General features: G+C 45.2%; 1 protein-coding gene across 7 annotated transcripts; it reads right to left on the reverse strand.

Annotated features, from left to right (window-relative positions):
- Positions 1–5,101: 5,101 nt before the first annotated feature.
- LOC311526491 (uncharacterized protein) lies at positions 5,102–11,351 on the reverse strand. 7 transcript variants are annotated; one of them, XM_084639601.1, is made up of 5 exons: positions 11,217–11,351; positions 9,733–9,819; positions 8,058–8,135; positions 7,412–7,506; positions 5,102–5,583 (listed from the first exon to the last, which is right to left on the reverse strand). In XM_084639601.1, the coding sequence occupies exons 1-5, from the start codon at positions 11,316–11,318 to the stop codon at positions 5,574–5,576; spliced, it is 372 nt and encodes a 123-aa protein (XP_084495727.1). In that variant the 5' UTR covers positions 11,319–11,351; the 3' UTR covers positions 5,102–5,573. The 7 variants fall into 7 exon arrangements, 3 of the variants coding, with proteins under 3 accessions (XP_084495727.1, XP_084495729.1, XP_084495728.1); XR_014713032.1 differs by lacking the exon at positions 9,733–9,819 and having other exon boundaries at positions 6,611–7,506; XM_084639603.1 differs by lacking the exon at positions 8,058–8,135.
- Between the last annotated feature and the right edge of the window lie 7,535 nt (positions 11,352–18,886).

Here is an 18,886-nt window from a genome sequence, read left to right on the forward strand (position 1 = left end):
CGCTGATCACCTCCGCCCTCTCCCTCCCAGGGCCTCCCGCCTGCCGCAATCAGCTGTTCAGCAGCATGTACGAGGCGCTGGGGGCAGGGGAAGGAGCAGAGTAGGAGCAGGAAGAGGCAGGGCAGGGTGGGGGTTTAGGGGGGAAGTGGTGGAGTGGGAGCGGGGCCTGGTGCGGGGCAGGGGTCAAGCACCCCCCAGGAGCCGAGTAAGTCGGCGCCTATGGGCCCAATTCTCCTGTCCACCTGAGATGCACTCAGCACAGGTATGGAGCAGGATGTGCAAAGGTGACACTGAGCTCCTCTGATGTTCTGGGCATGGCAGGGCGCCTTCCTGGCCCCTGGCAGGTGTTAGAGCAGCTTCTAGGGCCACGGGCAGCCAGGAATAGCTGGATTACAGAGGTGTTTTGCCCTATTCCCTTACTTCCCCGCCTGCCCCTCTCAGAGCCTACCTACAATGGGGGCTATGATGGGGGTCAGGCTAGAGCCATTCCGCTACCTGTTGGGGAGCCCCTTTATGCTCAGAGTGTTCCTCAGAAGAGAGCTCCTGCCTCTACGTCCCCTTTCCTCTACCCAAACACCATAAAAGCCTCTTAGCAAAGCAGAAGATCGGGGCCATAGAGTAACACCAGTGTAAAGGTGGAAGATCAGAATCAAGCCCAACATGTTTGCAAAACCAGCATTAGCAGGAGCCCGTATACCAGATACTTATGACCCCCTGCACTGCCTCTCATATAGACATCAGCTAGCCTAGGGGCCTAATCCAGCTAGGCACTGAGCATCCCCAATTTCCATTGAAGTTGGTGGAGGTTGAGGATGCTGTACAGCCTCCAGAAGGCAGTCGACACTTCATAGGGCAGACTTTAAAGCACCTAGGCCACACAATCCTGACACCAGACCCTGCTTTTGGAATGGTTCTTTGCAGCTCCAGTCACGGAGGAGCTCTGGTATGTGATATCTTTGGGAGAAAGGATGGTTTTATGGTTAAGGCACTAGACTAGGAGCCAGGGGTTCATCTCATGATTGTGCAACAGGACTCCCATGTGACCAGGGCCACTTAGTAGCTGATTCTGCAAGGTGCTTAAGTGGTTTGCTGGCTCCAGGCCAGCAAAAAAAAAGTAGGTTTTGCACCAGGGAATGCATCCTTAGATCACAAAAGCAAGAGAGATTTGAAAAATAGCGCACTTTGTCTTGTTCTGGATAATTCAGCAGAGAGCTCCAGCCACACAAAGCCTACATAGTGATGCTGGGATAATGCATTCCTCATCCCCTTCCCCACTAGGCTTCAGCTTTGCCTTGAACACATTGTATAGCACCAAGTAAGTGGTGCAATGCAGGTCACTATTTTCCATGGAGGTTAATGTGATGAATGTACAAGCTCCAGTCAGATGCTGGGAAGGAAGAGGCCAACCCTCCCTCCTCTCTGGCTTTAGGAAGAGCTTCTGGTAGTGGAATTAAGTCCACTCTACTTACAATTAAAGGGCTGTGCTTTGGCACTTGAGGGGAAACTGGCAATGAGATTCAAGGGGGAAGGTATTCTAGGAAGCAGAAAGCCAAAAGGGGAAGCAAGTAGACTGACTGATTCCTTTTCCTTCCGTCCCTCATGCATCTGGCTGAAGAAGGCACACTTCCAGGGTTGGATTAGGGAAACACTATTGGTTTTGGCCCTTGACGGAGAGAGGACATTCTATAGATTTATTTCAGTCATATGTTGCAACAAAGCCTATGACAAAGGTATTAGAACTCCACCTAGGTTTGCAGCATCCTTTCCTTGTCCTATCACTTACATACACATAGCAAAAGTGACCTCATTTTACAGGGTGACTTTCTCAGTGGTACCCATGGTGGAAGCTGTTTGCACTCTTCCATGGAGTTGGAGATCTTTTCCCTTCTTGGACCATGCTAAAGAGCACTTTTACTAAAGGAAAGAGGGATGGCAGAACACTACCCCTTACCTGTCCAGGCCATTTTCTAGAACAAGTCTTCATGCTCAGATGCCATTCTGGGACATGTGTGAATAGATCTAATCAAATCAGCATCATTGAAGATTCCAAATCTGCCTCCAGTATTCTGTACAGCATACAAAGGGTGCTACACTTACTGGCTGGAGCACAGTAACTGCCTTTTCCATGAAGCTATCCAAATTAGTCACTGGAATCAGTTCATCTCATCTGTGACAATAATGAGAATTTCCAGACAATATGACAGACAGGAGGGAAATAGGTTGAAAGGCGGTATCACAGAGGGCTTTATAAGATTCTGTATGTTTCTAAAGAAAATCAAGACACACTATAGAACTGTACTTTATTTCCTGATTCCTTGGAATGGAAGTACTCATGCAGTCTTGTGGGTGGGAGGGAAGAATAGCACTTTTTAAAAGGCAGACGCTGTTGATTATTCAATAACCTAAATCTTTAAAAGCCAAATTATAAAACTGTTTGTGCACAGTTTAAGCATCTAAATGCACTTTTCCATGTAATGGAAATTGTAAGGTCAAGCACGCAATCTGCAAACCTAACTGCCATGCATGCTTAAGAGTGTGCACCAGCAACCATGCCTGTCTGTGCATGCTCTTCGGTGGCAATTTTTTCAAATTGTCCCTAAATTCTAAACTGCAAAAAGGATAAAGTTGCCCATTTGAAAGAAACCCAAACAGTTACAACACAAAACAAGTTGAAGAGATTTGACCATGAAGCAGTACTGAAAACCAGCAGGGGTTTTGTTAGCAGTTTACAATATCTAATAGGTGACTAAGAAAGAAAATTCACCAGAAAGAAATGTTGGCATTCCGTCAAAAATGCTGATTTTTTAATCAGGGACCTTAAGCCCTTGTAAATCAAGAGCCGGATTTGCAAGCTGTGGGATACCTGCACTCAGATGAGACAAAGCAAGCCAACTGGAAAACTAGTCAAGCCTGACAAGTTCAACAGACTCCTCATATTCCCAGGACTGTTAGAATGAATGTCTAAAGAAAGTATTTTTAATTAATGTTCTGGGATGCCCCCAAGAACCTCTTTCCTTAGTTAAAAGTAAGAAAGGAACCATATCTATCAACACACACACACACACAAAGCCCCACGCAGCCAGAAAAGTACCCTTTCCTTGTAATGCCTTTTATTACAGTTCATTATTGAAGCCCTCAAGTGCACTATATCATCAGAGTAATAACAGTGATGCCATAATAAATAGGACTGGTTACAAAGCACTGTAAGCAGAGGGGAAATTAATCTATTTAATACACATGCAGGAGAGGTATGTGTTTGGGTGGGAGCAGAGATTTTTAATTAAAGCTGAGAAAGGTGTCTTCCCTAGAATGAAATAAATGCCAGGGAAACTTTGTTTAGCTTTCAGACTCCAAAATGAGTTCAGTATAAAGGAAGCTGGTCTCCTTCTGTTTGTTAATGACCTGTGACATAATAAAAGCAGAAGGGATCAGTGCAAGAGGAACAGGCAAAGTTAGATTTTTATGTAAAGGTTGTTCAGTCAGACCTGCCCTCGAGGTGCAATGTTGCCAGACACCATGAAACCTGGCTGTTGTCTTTTCTGCAATGCAGCCCAAATGTTTTATAATTATCTGCAACCTCACCAGTGTTTTTATCATCTGTTTGATTTATAGGACAACATTTGGCCTTTTCTCTGATCATGGATCATTTGCAAATAAATCCTGATTTCTGCAATGATACTTTTTTTTATTAATATTTATCGAATAGTTTGTGCAAACAAATTAAGGCTGCTGGTCTGCTCAGATCACTGCCTATCATGCTGACCTATATTGTCTCTCTTGCCTGTCTGTATGCATCTGTTGTCTCTTGTCTTTAGACTGTAAGTTCCTTGGGGCAGGGACTATCTTTTTATTCTACAGCACCAACCACAACTAGGGCTCCTAGGTGCTAAGGTAATTATTAGTATTTGTGTATATGTCACCCTATAATGTTTTGCAAACAGTTCATTGTTACTTATTCCTGGCATCTGACTGATCACCTAAATTGGGTGTGTTCTTCTGTTCTGTGATTGGATGATCGGAACTGTTAAAACAGGAAAATAACCAACAACAGTCCTGGTATAAATTTTACAATGAATCATCATTCATTAATCTTTTGTGACTCCCAAACATTTTCACAAATAAACCAATAATCATATGAACAACTCGTAAACAAATTAATTAAAAGCAAAGTGAACTCGCCACAATTATTCGTGAAAATATGTATCAGTCCCTCTTTGTTCTAGTCAGCCAGCTCTAGTAGCCAATAATTCATTTTTTGTTCTCAAATAGGATTAGCAATACTCATATGTGACTGAATAGTTAATGATTAGCAAGAAGAAAAACGTATGTTTCATCACAAACTCAGAGTAATTTCCATTTTCCTCACAGGGCAGTGTCAGTGTTCTGCATATAAGCCCAGTCTCATTCTTGATATTTTAAATAAAGAAGTATGGTAAATTTCAGGCCCCTTAGCAACCCACTTAATTATCTTATTCTTAGAAGAGCCTTTACCACCATCTCTCAAGAAGACAATATAGGCTGGTTAGATATGAACTTCTCATACGGTTAGCTAGAAAACAACCATGCTTTGTTTCAAGAGTGCTTTGGAAGTTAGAACATCATTAAATCGAATGGATACATTGCAGCTTCTAGCTCAAGCGACACGTTTCTCAAATACTGACATTCACGGATGATACATGGACACTACATTGCAATTGCTTCTCCTCCTGCAAGAGGATGAGAGACCAGACAACACGTAGCAGATGTATAGTCACATTGCTTAGTGGAAGGCACTCAAATTCTACGGTGATGAGTATTGTATAAGAAACTATACAGAACAGAAGGAGCTTTCTCAAGTTCTATCAACTGGCATCCTTGAAAGACAGGGAATAATGCACGATGAGAGAGAAAATATATCGGTCAGTGACATACTTTCAAATAAAGATTCTACTACATCCACAATGTCATGAATGGCCAACTGATGTTAACAGAATTGTGTTTGCTTACAGGTTATATTTGGCCCACAATGATTTACCTAAAGCCTCCTTCAATTAACACTCCAGCTAGCCCAACCATTATGTAGAGCTATACTTCCACTATGACAGGTGATGAAAATGACAAGTGGAAATTTACCATTTATTAAATAACCTCAGAGAGTCCACAACAGATTACAAAGGTAATGACACCTTGCAAGGGAAATTGTGATGATACAGCTCTGAGAGAGAGAGAGAGATGATTAAGGAAAAGAGGAGAATCCAAAGAACTTCTGTCATAAAGAAAGGTAACAACAACAGGGTTCAAAAAAGAACTAGATAAACCCATAGAGGATAGGGCCATCGATGGGCAGGGATGGTGTCCCTAACCTCTGTTTGCCAGAAGCTGGGAATGGGAAACAGGGAATGGATCACTTGATGATTACTCGTTCTGTTCATTCCCTCTGGGGCACCTGGCATTGGCCACTGTTGGAAGACAGGATGGTCAGGCGAGATGGACCTTTGGTCTGACCCAGTATGGCTGCTCTTATGTTCTTATGACGTGATATCCAATTCCACTGTTATGGAAGAGACCTGGCTGGTGTTGAACTGTCACCTCTGCTAAAAGGCACTGAAACAAAAAATAATGTAGTAAACTCAAGTTCAAGAGAGACATTTTCTGGATGTGATACTATATCAAACATAAATGAGAACCATTGATACACTGCGTTACTGTCCCATTTCTTTTTCATGCAATGTAGAAGACTGAGAAATGGCAAGAAAAATAACAATATGATTATTATCACTATTTGCATTCCATGAGTGTAGGCTTCAGCTAAGATCAGGGCCCCAATGTGCCAGGTGCTATACAAACACGAATAGTGTTGGTTATTGCTAAAAACTAAATTTAAAAGTAAAGCAATTATAATTAGGACCTCAAAGACATAGCTTGGTAGCATGATTATATGCTAAGCTCTGGTCACGTCTCTGCACTGTGTAAAGCAGAGATACAATTCAAGGAATTTACAGCTTAAAAGGCAAACACAGACAAGACAAGACACAACACACTAGTAGACCTAGAATAAGTGGTACCTTAGAATGTGTTTGTGACAGGTTCCTCCCAGGATGCCGCCTGGAACTGGGGTACTACTGAGCTTGCCTGACTCACCAGCCTGGGCTCCCTTTACACTGTACTGCTGTGACAGGCCCTCAAATCCCCTCCAGCACACATACAGGTAGGGACACACCCAGCTGCAGCTACACATAGATGCTGAGATCAGCTCTGCATAGGAAGGCTCAGCTAAGGCACCTCCCAGTTCCTAATGCATGCACTCCCCTTTGGAGTGTAAACCCAAATTATACCATCTTGCCATCTTGCGCTGCACAGGGGACTGTACAGCATAAGCTCATGAAATTCGCCCCCTCCCTCAATGTGGAGGAAAATATGCAACAGCTTTCTGCGCTGCCCCCCCCCGTTATGATTTTCACACACTGGTTTTAGACAAAACAAAAACAAAGATCATTAACTATAAAGGATAGATTTTAAATGATTATACAGGATAGCAAACAAATCAAAGCAGATTACCTAGCAAATAACACAAAAATGCAATCTAAGCTTAATATACTAAAGAAATTGGATATGAGTAGCAAATTCTCACTCTAATTGTTGGTTCAGGCAGTTTGCAGAGATTCCTGAGGGCAAGCTGTACTTGATTGCAGCTTAAAACCCCAGATATTCCTTTCACAAGCTAGAAATCCCTCTAGTCTGGGTTCAGCCCTTTTCCCCCAGTTCAATCCTTGCTTCTCAGGTGTTTCCAGGAGTCTCCTTTGGGTGGGGAGTCAGTGAAGAACCATGATGATGTCACTCCACTGCCTTAAATAGCTTTTGCATATGGTGGGAACCCTTTCTCTCCCAGCTTGGTTCCCACGCCTTTCAGTGGAAAAGAACACTGGTATTCTATGATGGAGTCCAGTACCATGTGACTTGGTCACATGCCCATGTAGGGAAACAGCAGCCATGATTTGGAGGCTATTTGTAGCATCCTCATGAAGGCTCCTGGGTAGGAGATTAGCATCTTCTAAGACTTATTGTTCTTCCTAATGGCCCTTCCCAGCCAGCCGTCTAGACTGATTACACACACATTTGTAATAGATGCATAGACAATATTCCTAAATTCAGATACCAAAATGATACATGCATACAAATAGGACAATCATATTCAATGAATCATAACCTTTTCAATGATATCTTACATGACCTATCTTGCATAAAATATATCATAGCTATGCCATAATCATATCATAACAATATCTCTATAAAGAATATGGGGCGTAATGTCAGTGTTTTCTGTGGCTTTTTTCTTCTTCCTGGAGTCATTCATTTTCCATTCTGTCTTTCACTCCACTATAAATAGGGGGAAGAAGGCAACAATTGGCATCGGTTAATGTGTCGGACTCACTGAAGAGGTGAGTCTTGAATGAGAAGAGAAGGATCTTTTGCACTGGGATTAGAAGGTTCCTTGCTTGAGGCGCAGCATGGAAGAAAGCATGGCACCTACACAAGAAATGAAAAGTAACTGGGAAATATTAAGACCATATAACTGCAAAATGAAATGTGAGCAATGATGAATTGTGCCATGAAAGAATTCTGCCACACACTTGTCTTCCCAGAAGAGATGAGAACAAAATTAAAATTTGGATTAGGATATTTACAGTATGAATGAGAGAGAGAGACCTTTAAAACAGAACCAGATGTAGTCTTAGAAACTGGATGGCATTTTTCCATTTCCTTCATTTAATTATAAATATGTAGTTAAGTGTTCATATGTCTCAGAGTATTACTTTGTGTGGACAATGCCAGGTAGGTCATTTTGCTTGTGCCTAACCAATTTACTAATAAATCTGTGTGGAGCTGCCCTCTTAGGGCCAAACAAGGAATTACAATACAATGCAGTATTAGGAAGGGCTGATCCTGCATTCCTTGCTTAGGAATGTAGGAGCAAGCCAGAGATTGTGTCTGGGTGAGGTTATATCATACTCAGAAACACCATTCTCTAAAAATGGTATTTCCAAAAACAGATTAGAAGCATCAGGTGAGATCCATACCTGGTGTAAATAGCTCCATTGTCCTTCAGTGACCTGTAATGATTTTAATGTCTCAGCAGTAAGCCATAGTGCCCAAAGCTAAACAAGATAAAAAATATGAAGATTGATTTGGCATCTGTGATGGTGGGTAAACCAATAAGCATGCCCGCTTTTTTTCTATGCTTGCAAAACAGACATTACATGAGAGCATTTCTTCAATGATTTATACCAGGGATGAGTTTAAGTATATTGACAGGTTTCAGAGTAGTATACAGTAGTATACGCAAAAAGAAAAGGAGTACTTGTGGCACCTTAGAGACTAACCAATTTATTTGGGCATATCATTAATTTGGCACTGACAGTTTGCTCAGCAATAAACACCACATAACTAAACTCACGGTTTCCATCCCATGAAGTTTGCAATCTAAAAGATGTTTTTGCATGAATGATGAACTTGCTTTTCTGCAACAGCGGCTGCACCAAAAACAGCTGCAAGCGTTGCATGTGGCCAAGTTGCATACATACATCTTTAAAAATCTGACCCCCATGGGAACAGTACGAAATGTATTCAGTGTTGGTTTTGTATGTATCATTGCAGGGGATTCTGTGCGCACACATGGATGCAGTGGAAAATACTGGGGGCTCATTTTAGGACAAGCTGTTTAGGTATGAGGCCCTTTGTGTTTCATTTTGATAAAATTTCCAATGCTGTACATGGGGCCTAACGTGAGCCTGCCAAGAACTGAATCTGGTGTTATTTTTTTTTTTTGGCCTAGAAATCTTTTAACTTTATGCTGACTGCTGCATGCAGTGGCCATCAGATAAAGTACAGCATAGCCTGTCCACATTGCAAAGGATAAACCCAGTTCTGGAACTGTAAACTCTGGATAACACTGCGGCACATATAATCTAGGACTTTTCAGAGCCCTCTGGGACAAAGTCAATAAAACACAATCTAGTGAAGCTGGCATTCCACATCGTGAAATTGTCATGATGCAATATTGTGACCTCATAATGTACATATGTTATCATACAAACATCTCCACATCACTGTGCAAAATCTAGGTTGATGACATCACATCTGCCCTAAATTTTTTCCTGTGTCCTTCAAGTCTTAACTTGCAGGTAACAGGACAGTTCCAATGATGTCAGCCCTAATCCATTCACACAGAATCAATGGCTTGTGAGGTCAAACTTGTTGAGCAATGGCAAAGACCAGACTGATAATACATAGTTCTTTGAAATTCCTATTCACAGGGCATTGAGTAAGTGGTAGATTTCTCCTCTCTCCCCCACTACCATCATGCATCACTCTCACCCGCATTCTCCCTGGCAGCAGTTAGTTTGGAAAGCCTGGCCTGCCCATCACGCACCCTTTCTTCCCTCTGGTGATTTAGATATCAGACTGGGGGAGGCTGAGATAACTTTTCCACACTGACTCCTGGCATTAGCGATTAAAACAGAAAAGGTGGGGAATATGGCAATCCCCAGGATAGGGGAAAATTTGCTAAAGGGTGTTCTTGGTTTCTAAGGGCCAGATGTCCCTATCCCTACTTGATGTTGAAAATCCCCCCACCCCCAGGGTATTGAAAAGGGTGTGTAAATCCCGTATAGAAATGTATTTCCTACTCTCCCTTGACACTTTGAATGGCTGCAATGTGGGTTTACTCAGAGTATATGGGGTCTTTTTACTCACTTGAGAGATTCCACCTTTCCTTTTTACTCCTGAAGTTTTCAAGGCCAGACTAGGGTGCCCAGGTGGCCGGTTTTCAACTGGAAAGTCCTGTCAACAAGGGGGACCTGACAGCGTCTGGTCAGATCTACTGATTGGACACCCAAAGTCCGGTTGGTGCGGGTAGGGGAGGCTGGGAGGCGCTGGGTCATCACCAAAGTTCCCTCTAAGCCACGTGGCCACGCAGCAGCTTATTAAGCACCATGCCGGCACTCAGGGCTGCGGCGGGGAGAGAGGCCCCTCCCCAGCCCTAGACCTGCCATGGCAGGGAGAGGCATCCCTCCCCCAGCCCGGCCCGAGCAATACCGGGTTTATAATGGTGGCAGGCCCACGCTCAGAAGGGGCCCCGCTGGCCTGGCCTAGCTCTTCTCCAGCCCCTCCCCATGCTCCTCTAGGCCTGGCGGCACAAGCTTCTCTCCGTCCCCCACTCCGTCCACTCACTCCCCTCAGCCAGTGGCTGAGGGCTCCTTTCTCTGCCCCTGCCCTCCATCACAGGCAGGCAGCAGCCACTGGCTGCTTGCCAGCGACGGGGCGGAAAGGAGTCCACAGTCGCTGCCGCTCCTCCGGGGCACCGGTGACAGACGGTCCACCTCTTTGGGCGAAGCTGCAGACCGTCACCGACGGCCCTGACTGCGGCCAGACCTGCCGCGGCCAGGGGAAAGGCACCGATCCTGTCCCCCCAGCCCCGAAGCTGCCGCGGCAGGGAGAGGTGCCTCTTCCCCCCAGCTCAAGTGCTGCTGTGTGGAGAGAGAGCTGGGGAGAGTCCTCTCTTCCCGCTGTAGCCCCAGAGCAGCGTGCCCCCCAAACCCCCATTCCAGAGCCCGCCCCATCCCAGAGCCCGCCCCCCCAGCCAGAGCCCTCACCCCTCCTGCACCCCAACCCTCTGCCCCAGCCCAGAACCCCTCATCCTTGGCCCCACCCCAGAGCCCGCACCCCCAGCCAGAGCCCTCACCCCTCCTCCACCCCAACCCTCTGCCCCAGCCCGGAATCCATCATCCTTGGCCCCACCCCAGAGCCCGAACCCCCAGCCAGAGTCCTCACCCCTCTACACTCCAACCCTCTGCCCCATCCTGAACCCCTCATCCTCACCCCAGAGCCCGCACCCCCAGCCAGAGCCCTCACCCCTCCTGCACCCCAACCCTCTGCCCCAGCCCGGAACCCATCATCCTTGGCCCCACCCCAGAGCCCGAACCCCCAGCCAGAGTCCTCACCCCTCTACACTCCAACTCTCTGCCCCAGCCCTGAGCCCCCTCCCACACTCTGAACCCCTCAGCCTCATCCCCACCATATGAATTTTGTTATGTGCACCTATATGGAGGCGATGGGTCACACATCACCTCCATATTGGTGCACATAACAAAATTCATTCTGCACATGCATGGGAAAAACTAGAGGGAACACTGGTCATCACCCGCGCCAGCCCCTACTTAGCCAGGGCCACCTCCTACCTGCGTCAGGCAGCTGCAGCTCCCAGTCCCAGCTCTGGAGGTGAGTCCCTCCCAAACCAGGTGGGTTGGGAGAAGATGGAGAGGGGAAGAGCAGATGATCATAATGGTCCCTTCTGACCTTAATATCTATGAATCTATGAGCAGCGAGCGGCAGGGGGATGGGAGAAGAGGAGCGAACGGAGGTGGGGCCTTGGCAAAGAGGCGGGGCAGGGGAGGTTCTTGCACTGCTGGAGTGTCCGTTTTTTAAATATCACAAAGTTGGTAACCCTAGTCCAGACCCTTGTGTTTGGTGAAATGCAGATCGTGTGACATGTCTGCTGTCTTTATACGGGACTTTTTAATACTACCTGGAGCTGGGTTAATATTTCCTATTTCCAAAACTGCTTTTGACACCAAAGGTTTTGTTTAGGTTTCAGCAATGGGTTCTCAGGTTGCAGCTACTAGTCAGGCATTGAGCACTGGCTATGCAGAGAAAAATTCAAACCCATCAGAAGCACAGAGTTTATCATTAATGTTGCAGTCGGAGTCTTTTGTATATTAGCTTGGTTTCTGAAAATATCTCCAACAGATGCTGGTAGGCCAATGAGCCTCCCACAGCTGCAACCCTAGACAAATCCAGGAACTGTTGTTTATTCCCCTTTCACAGTCCGAGTCCTTGCGACATCGCCCACGGTGCTGTTGCTAGGCAGCAGACAGTGTTCTGCAGCAAACGCTGGGGGATTGAGGTTGGGGGGTGGGGGAGGAAGCCAGTTGGGGGCTGGGTATTGGAAAGTGCTGAGACAGAGTTTCCTCTCCTTGTCAGCCTCACAGCCTTCATGTTCCAGTCACATAATGAGCCAAAAAGCCAGCCCCTTCGGCGAGAAAAGGAAACAGTTGGATGCTGTGATTAAACAGAGCGTCTGAATTTTATTTCATGGTGAAATTGCTACAGTTCTGATCTACTTTATGGACATCGCAGCTCACCTCCAAGGCCGGTAAATCAAATGAGCACAGAATTGCCAAATTCACCAACCATCAGCAAAGAAAATGAACCTGTTCTCGTTGGACCTGCTTTGCTTTCATGTTTCAGCCAATGCTGAGTCACATCATCTCTCCCAAACAGCAACACATCACAGGACAGAGGGACTTACCCACTGCCTTCACCCCAAAGGAACCAGCATACTGGAGCCTGGTGCCACAGGGCACTGACCTAATAGGACTTTACCCTGCATATGGCAGAATATAACACTCCACAGAATGTTCTTTCCCATCAGATTGGGGAGTGGACAAAGGGGGGTAGGGCTTGGATGCAGAGATCCCTCCAGCATGTGGGCAGCCCAAAGCAAGGAATCCTGCTGTTTGCCATTCATCTAAGCTGCTTGCGAATAACTTGGCATGTTTCCCAGTAGAACCAGAAACTGATTTTCTACAGAAGTTTGATTATTCTTGTTGTTAAAACAGAATAGGAAATGAAGGCTTTGTCAAAACAAGTGCTATATTTATTGCTCAGTTTAATTGCTTAATGCACATCTCACGCCTAAGAATTTGATGGTGCTGATTTCCTATTAGGTCACCCTTAGAAACAAAGCCACACAGAGAAATCACACAACTGTGGGTTTAAAATGTAACTGGCTGGCACACAATTCACTCCAAGAATTAATGCAATGGAAAGACATCGGCCTTGATTCTGGGTTGCATGTGCAAAATGCGCACTGCAGCTTCATGGGTAATTCTGGTGTCACTAAGATACACGTTCCTGGTTTTCTAGCACTTTTTACACCAGAAACACACAAGTGCAGACAAAGGGTGCTTTGTGTAACAGGGACGAGGCAAAGGAATGAGCCATGCAGCTACACCCACGGTCCCTTCAATTCATTTCCTTGTCTCTGCCTCAGTAGCTCATAGGAGGACTGTAATCCCTGAACAGATCTACTTGAATATCCTGGTGGTGCACAGAGTGGAGCAGGGTGAACAGGATGAGCTGCGCATATGTGAGAATAGGCACCAGCAGTTCCTACAGTGAATGCTGAATAAATCTGCAGAGGGCAAGTGCCCCACTGGGAAATCTCTGATTCCCATGCCACAGCCACTGTAAAGTACCCCCAACATCTGCACTAGAACCACAATCACGTATTCGTCTGCAAAGATTCTTACCAGCCCCTGACATCCACTGCCAGATGTTGAGGAACCTCTTCACACCCGCTACTAATTTCAGGGCTTTTCCCCTTTCCAATCCTTCCATTAGTACAAGCTCTTAATGGCTTTTTGCAGGCTCCTTCCCTGTAAACATGTCTGACAGAAAAGGAGTACTTGTGGCACCTTAGAGACTAACAAATTTATTTGAGCATAAGCTTTTGTGAGCTGAAAACAAATGGATTGCCATTTCCATGAGGTACATGACAAGCAAGAATCTTGTACAAAAAGGCAACATAGGTACAGGAGCTTGAAAAGGGGACACACCCGTCACTGGCAGACATCCGCAAAAGGGGAGATATAGATATGGACTGTGGCAATGTGAGATGTTGTTACTGACAAAGGTTTCTGTACACAAGCTTTGCACTTCACATTACAGCATTACACCTCCCAGCTGCTCTAGTACACCCTGTCCACTTACATTAGCTTGATTAAGGCAACTAGCTAAAGAATAGGTGTGATGTAGATTTTTATTATCCATAGTTCTTTTTGGCTGAGCAGCACCACTTTTGGAGTTTACCCTTGGCCTCATAGCCAGCCAGGGTAATGGCAGCAGCTTGCACTTACTTTCCCCAGGGGAGAATCATCTCAGAAGTGTGGAATGGGATCAGCTCATTAACATGCACTTTGCACATGCCCAGCTGACTACACGTGCTGTGACACAGTGGAGAACTGAGCCGATTCAATTCTGCATAAGGTTAAACCCACCTTGCATTGGTCTTAGGAAGCTTTATAGCCTAGACAACGGGACACAAGCGTAAACTTTACATCCTTGAGGTGAACTACAAACATTAGTCAGGGCTGTGGCTCCACTAGGTAGTGATGCATCAAATAGCTTCAGTGAGTGAATTAGGAACATCTAAAAGGGAGGGGCTGCTCTGAGGCCTATCAATAAATAATATAACTACCCACCAAGAGCAATGGAATGCTTTTATCCATGCCCGGAAAACTGTTGTTATCAGTAGCAATACTTATAAGCTTGACATCAAACGACAATCAGAATTTGCATGTACAGTCAGAGGGTAAGTGTGAGTAATGAGTATGGTGCCAGCTGGCTCATCTCTGACATTACTTTATCAGGTCTCAGCAGGAGCTCTCACGCCATTGCTACCTAGACCTTAAAATCTAGAGTTCATTTTACAGCCTGGAGTCAGAGGGAAACAGCATATCCTGCATCGTCAGCCAGTTACTGATGAAAATGTCTTTCAAAACCAAAATCTGCCGGTAGCAAAGTTGCTGCCCCAACATGCCCCCTCCTGGCTGGATACAGTACTGCAGCAACATGTGAATCAGTTTCCCCAGCTGTCCTTTGGCCTACTCTGGCCATAAGAACGTCCTGGCCCTCCAGCCAGACCACTTTGCAGAGTTCAGCCCCTTCCAGGGCCACATAGTACATTTTCAAAGTAAAAAAAAGTCAATTATTCAAATCAAACCTTCAGCCGAGCTGGGCTCAGCCAGCCTCTACCATCGCAGCTCCCCAGTCCACAAGCAGGCACACTCCTCCCCTTGCTCGGGGCTTCTGGCAAGCTCTAGCTCAGCAGGCCCCCATCTTATGCCTTCAGCTCACCTCTGGAGAAGCCTGTCTGGTCTTTTCTACCCCTAAGACTTCTTTTCAGGCTGCTCCCCAGGCAGAGGGCACTTCCCATTTTCACTCCCCTCAACTGGGCTCATGCAGCTCTTTATGGAGAAAAAGCCCTGTTCTCCCCGAGCTGGGTTTTATTTTTATTTAGTCCTGGTCCACCTTCCCGGTTCACCAGGATAGTTAATTGGCCTCTCAGGCCCATATTAAGCTTTCCGCACCTTGTGTGGGTAAACACCTCCGCACATACCTTTTAAAAAAATCAGCCCAAATGCCTTTCCTCCCGAAAGGGGTCTCCGGTAATAAGTATATGCGTAATACCTGCTTATGTTAATAGGAAGTGCACACAGGTATCTGGGGCCAACTTCTGCTCTCTGATGCATGTCGACAGCTCCCAGTGAGGAGTGGAATGGACCCCTAAGCATTTCTCATCAGCCAGGTTTTCAGTTTTAAGTGGAGTCTGTTTTTCATAATGTAACCATAGGGCTTTGTTCTATTCCCATTGCTCTCTTCATAATCATCTGTGGTATGTTGAAAGGCATATTTGTCATGTCCCAGCCAGTTTCTTGGAGAAGCAGTCACAGGTCAGGTTAGTTACCTAGTTTATATGTCAGAAGCAGCGATCAAACAGCATGTTTGTGTTTTTCCAGGCAGTAGCTTGACAATCCCAGCCTGGTGCTTTTGTGTGATCATTTCAATCCTCCCTACTTGGCTAGTATTACAGCGATTCAGACTGAGAAAGTGCCACCCGCACGGAAAGCCAATGTGCCTGGTGAAGATGACTGTTTTAAACTGGCTCCTTTACAGTGGAGATTGTTGATATCAGCAAGCGAGTAGACGAAATTGACACAGCAAGGTGTGCTCCCAGCCAGAAGATCAGAATGTTTCTCATTCAGAAGAGTCTGGTCAGTGCCTAACTTAACTGCTTGCCGTTGGAGGCCTCCACTAGTCAGTGTGGCCCATGTTTTGAAATGTGCGTGTAAAAGTGGGTGTCTGCTTGTGCAACGTGCCTGCACTCTAGCACCCACATAAGTATGCACAAGCCATAATGAAATGGTATGGCCTGCCGTTCCCTGAGGGCACATACAACTTGCGGGCCTGCAAAAATGCATGCATGTTTTTCTTTAATGTGACCCTAACTTTAAGATTAAGGCCTAGCCATGTGTTATGTCTCTGATAGCTGTTCATGTGGAATATGATTCTCTTTAGTCTTGATTCTTGTCACGCCTTGGATGAAGCAAGGGGTTGAGATGGAAGGTGGGGGAATAAAGAAAGGAAATAATATCAAATGTAACATGGAAAAAGTAGATTTGACCTACATCAGGCAGACGACTTTATCTGACCTCTACTGGTCCGGGCCTGCCTAGTCCTCCTGAAGTCAGTTGTACTACTGACTTAAATGACAATTTGGACCCCAGAAAACATAGACTCCAAAGTAATTCCCCAAACAAGGTCACGGGGTTGCTATGTTTCCCAGTGGTACAGCCACCTGTTCTCATTTTGAAGAAAAACAATAGCACCCCAGATATTGCTGGGAGGTCTTTTTATAACACAGTGACTATAAAGCATGTGTGTGTGCGCGCCTGTTTTTACGTGCAGCTGCACAGGTGTATCTGAAGAGGGATAGAAAACAACTCTAGATGAAAGCAATATCTAATATAAAACCAGTAGACTGTGCAATCCCCTAAGCTCCACTGGATCCACTTTAAGACACCTCCTCTCTAATACAGATCTCACTAAAACAGGTGCAACAGCTTTGCTTCCAACAGCAATCCCCCAGAGACGGCGCTCTCATAGCATGTGTGTATGTTCATGTGCCGGTGGGTCGGTGTGTGAGCAAAGTTCCTGGCTGCTTTCAGTTCACAAAAGAGGTTTGTCTGGGGATTTACAGAAGTCCATCTTCAGGATTTATGGAGGTTACTGAGATTATAGCGCTCATCCTCGCCACCTTGTATCCGCATTAGGTGTGTGCAAGACGCCTCTCAGCTCCTCTGCCCTTTCTGCACATTCTCTTTGACTTGCTGATAAGACACAATTGAAGGGGCTACAAGTCTATTGATGAGAAAACAAAACAAAACACTAGGCTCTCAAACAGGAAGCGTAAAGCAGAGATGAAGCAAAACATGTTGAACAAAACACTTGGTTCCTACAGCCAAGTGAGAGAAACAAATGCATGTGAGCATGGAACAGCCTAAGCCCCCAAACAAGAAATGGAAGAAGATCAGGTTGGTAGGATAGAAAATAAATCCCAAGAGGCAAAGGTTGTTATCATTAGGAAACACAGAGTAGCAAATTATTGGCTTGTGCTTTGCTAGATGAAATATTGGCCATTTGGAAGCTCTGCAAAGTCCTTTCCAATCCCTTCTCTGTTGTGGTGTTGCTTTGCAGAAGTGCTCACAGAGTACACAGTGCTTTTGAATGGGGGCAGGGAAAGGGAAACACCCTGCAGCTCAGATTTGGAGAAGTTTGAACATGAACTCATTTGTTTTGATTTCAAATGTTTCTTGCTAGATTCTCTGGAATCAACCCAAACCTCAGAAGCCATTTTTAGCCAAATTTTTTGAGACTGGTAAGGAGATACCAGACCATTACTTAAAAAAAAAAAAATATCCTGTCCCAAATTCTTTTGTGGTATGTAAGTCAAAGTTGCAACCAAGATTCACTTACCCCAACAGAATAGTGTTTTGTCAGTTATAACTACATCACTTCTCTATGCATGCGAGAATCAGTGCATATTAGGTAATTTTCTCCAAGTTCTGATAAACACAACTGAGTAGCCAGCTGACAAAAGCTGAGCAAGCTCCTCATTCATTTGCAATAAAGCACAGTCATGTAAAAACTTCTCTTTTATCACATCCATAACACAAGGCTTCATTGCAAGAGACTTCTATTTGCAACACCCTAAATTCCTGTTTGGCTATGAAAATATCGCATCCTCCATGACTCTAAAATCAGCTTTGACCTGAAAGGATCTCTCAGCTTTCAACTCCTCAGAGAAACACCCTCAAAGCCATCCATCTCCCACTGCTCTCTATACACACACACACACACACAGACATAATCTTTCTCTCTCTTACACTGGTGTAAATCTGGAGTAACTCCATTGAAGTAAATGGAATTATAACAATACATAAAGTCATTTAACTGAGAGCAGAATCTAACCCATAGACTTTGTATGCTTATATTATTACCACTGGCTGTTGACGCGCGCACAGAAAAATAATAAGGACCAGGAGACACAAAGGAGCATGTGGTAGCTCTGTGATCTGCGGGCAGTTCTGCAATAGCCTGAGCACCAACATACTTTAGAGCAGCCAGAGGGCTGCTCTAAAATACAGTGGCTGGTAATGGCCCCTAAGAGGCTGTCCACCAGCTGGGGATTGTTGGAGTACAGAAGCATTCTGGCCATATTCCTCCCACACTATGATGCCCTGTACTTGGGCCAGGAAGGTAACACAGACATAGGTTTGGCTATATGCAACGGGAGGCTTCCCCCATGCCAAGGGAATCTCCAGCCAGGGAGACCAGCTGCCTTCCATCCTCTGAGTCACTCTCAGCTTGGGGTCTTGCCTTATATCACTTGCTCTGTGTTACAGGCTTCTTTTCCATATTAATGGGGTTCCTACACACTTGCCCATTTTTGCTTCTATTTGAATTGTGTTTTCAATTGAACAAAGCCACCCTAGACATACTGAAAAATGCTTTGAGATCTTTGGACGTGAGGCGCAAAGCATTATTACAGGAACTGCCAAAATATCAGGAAAACTAGACAATGATATATTTGAAGCCTATCTTAGCAAGGGAAAGGGTTAATTGCTTTGGTCTCCCAGTGGTATTTATGGCTAAAGTAATAAGAATAAAATGTAATTGAAACCTCTGGCTCTTCAAAAAAGCCTAGTTTTAATTAGATTGGGAACTA

This window comes from Lepidochelys olivacea (genome assembly GCF_965140295.1).
Source record: "Lepidochelys olivacea isolate rLepOli2 genome assembly, chromosome: 9".
NCBI classification, from domain to species: domain Eukaryota; kingdom Metazoa; phylum Chordata; order Testudines; family Cheloniidae; genus Lepidochelys; species Lepidochelys olivacea.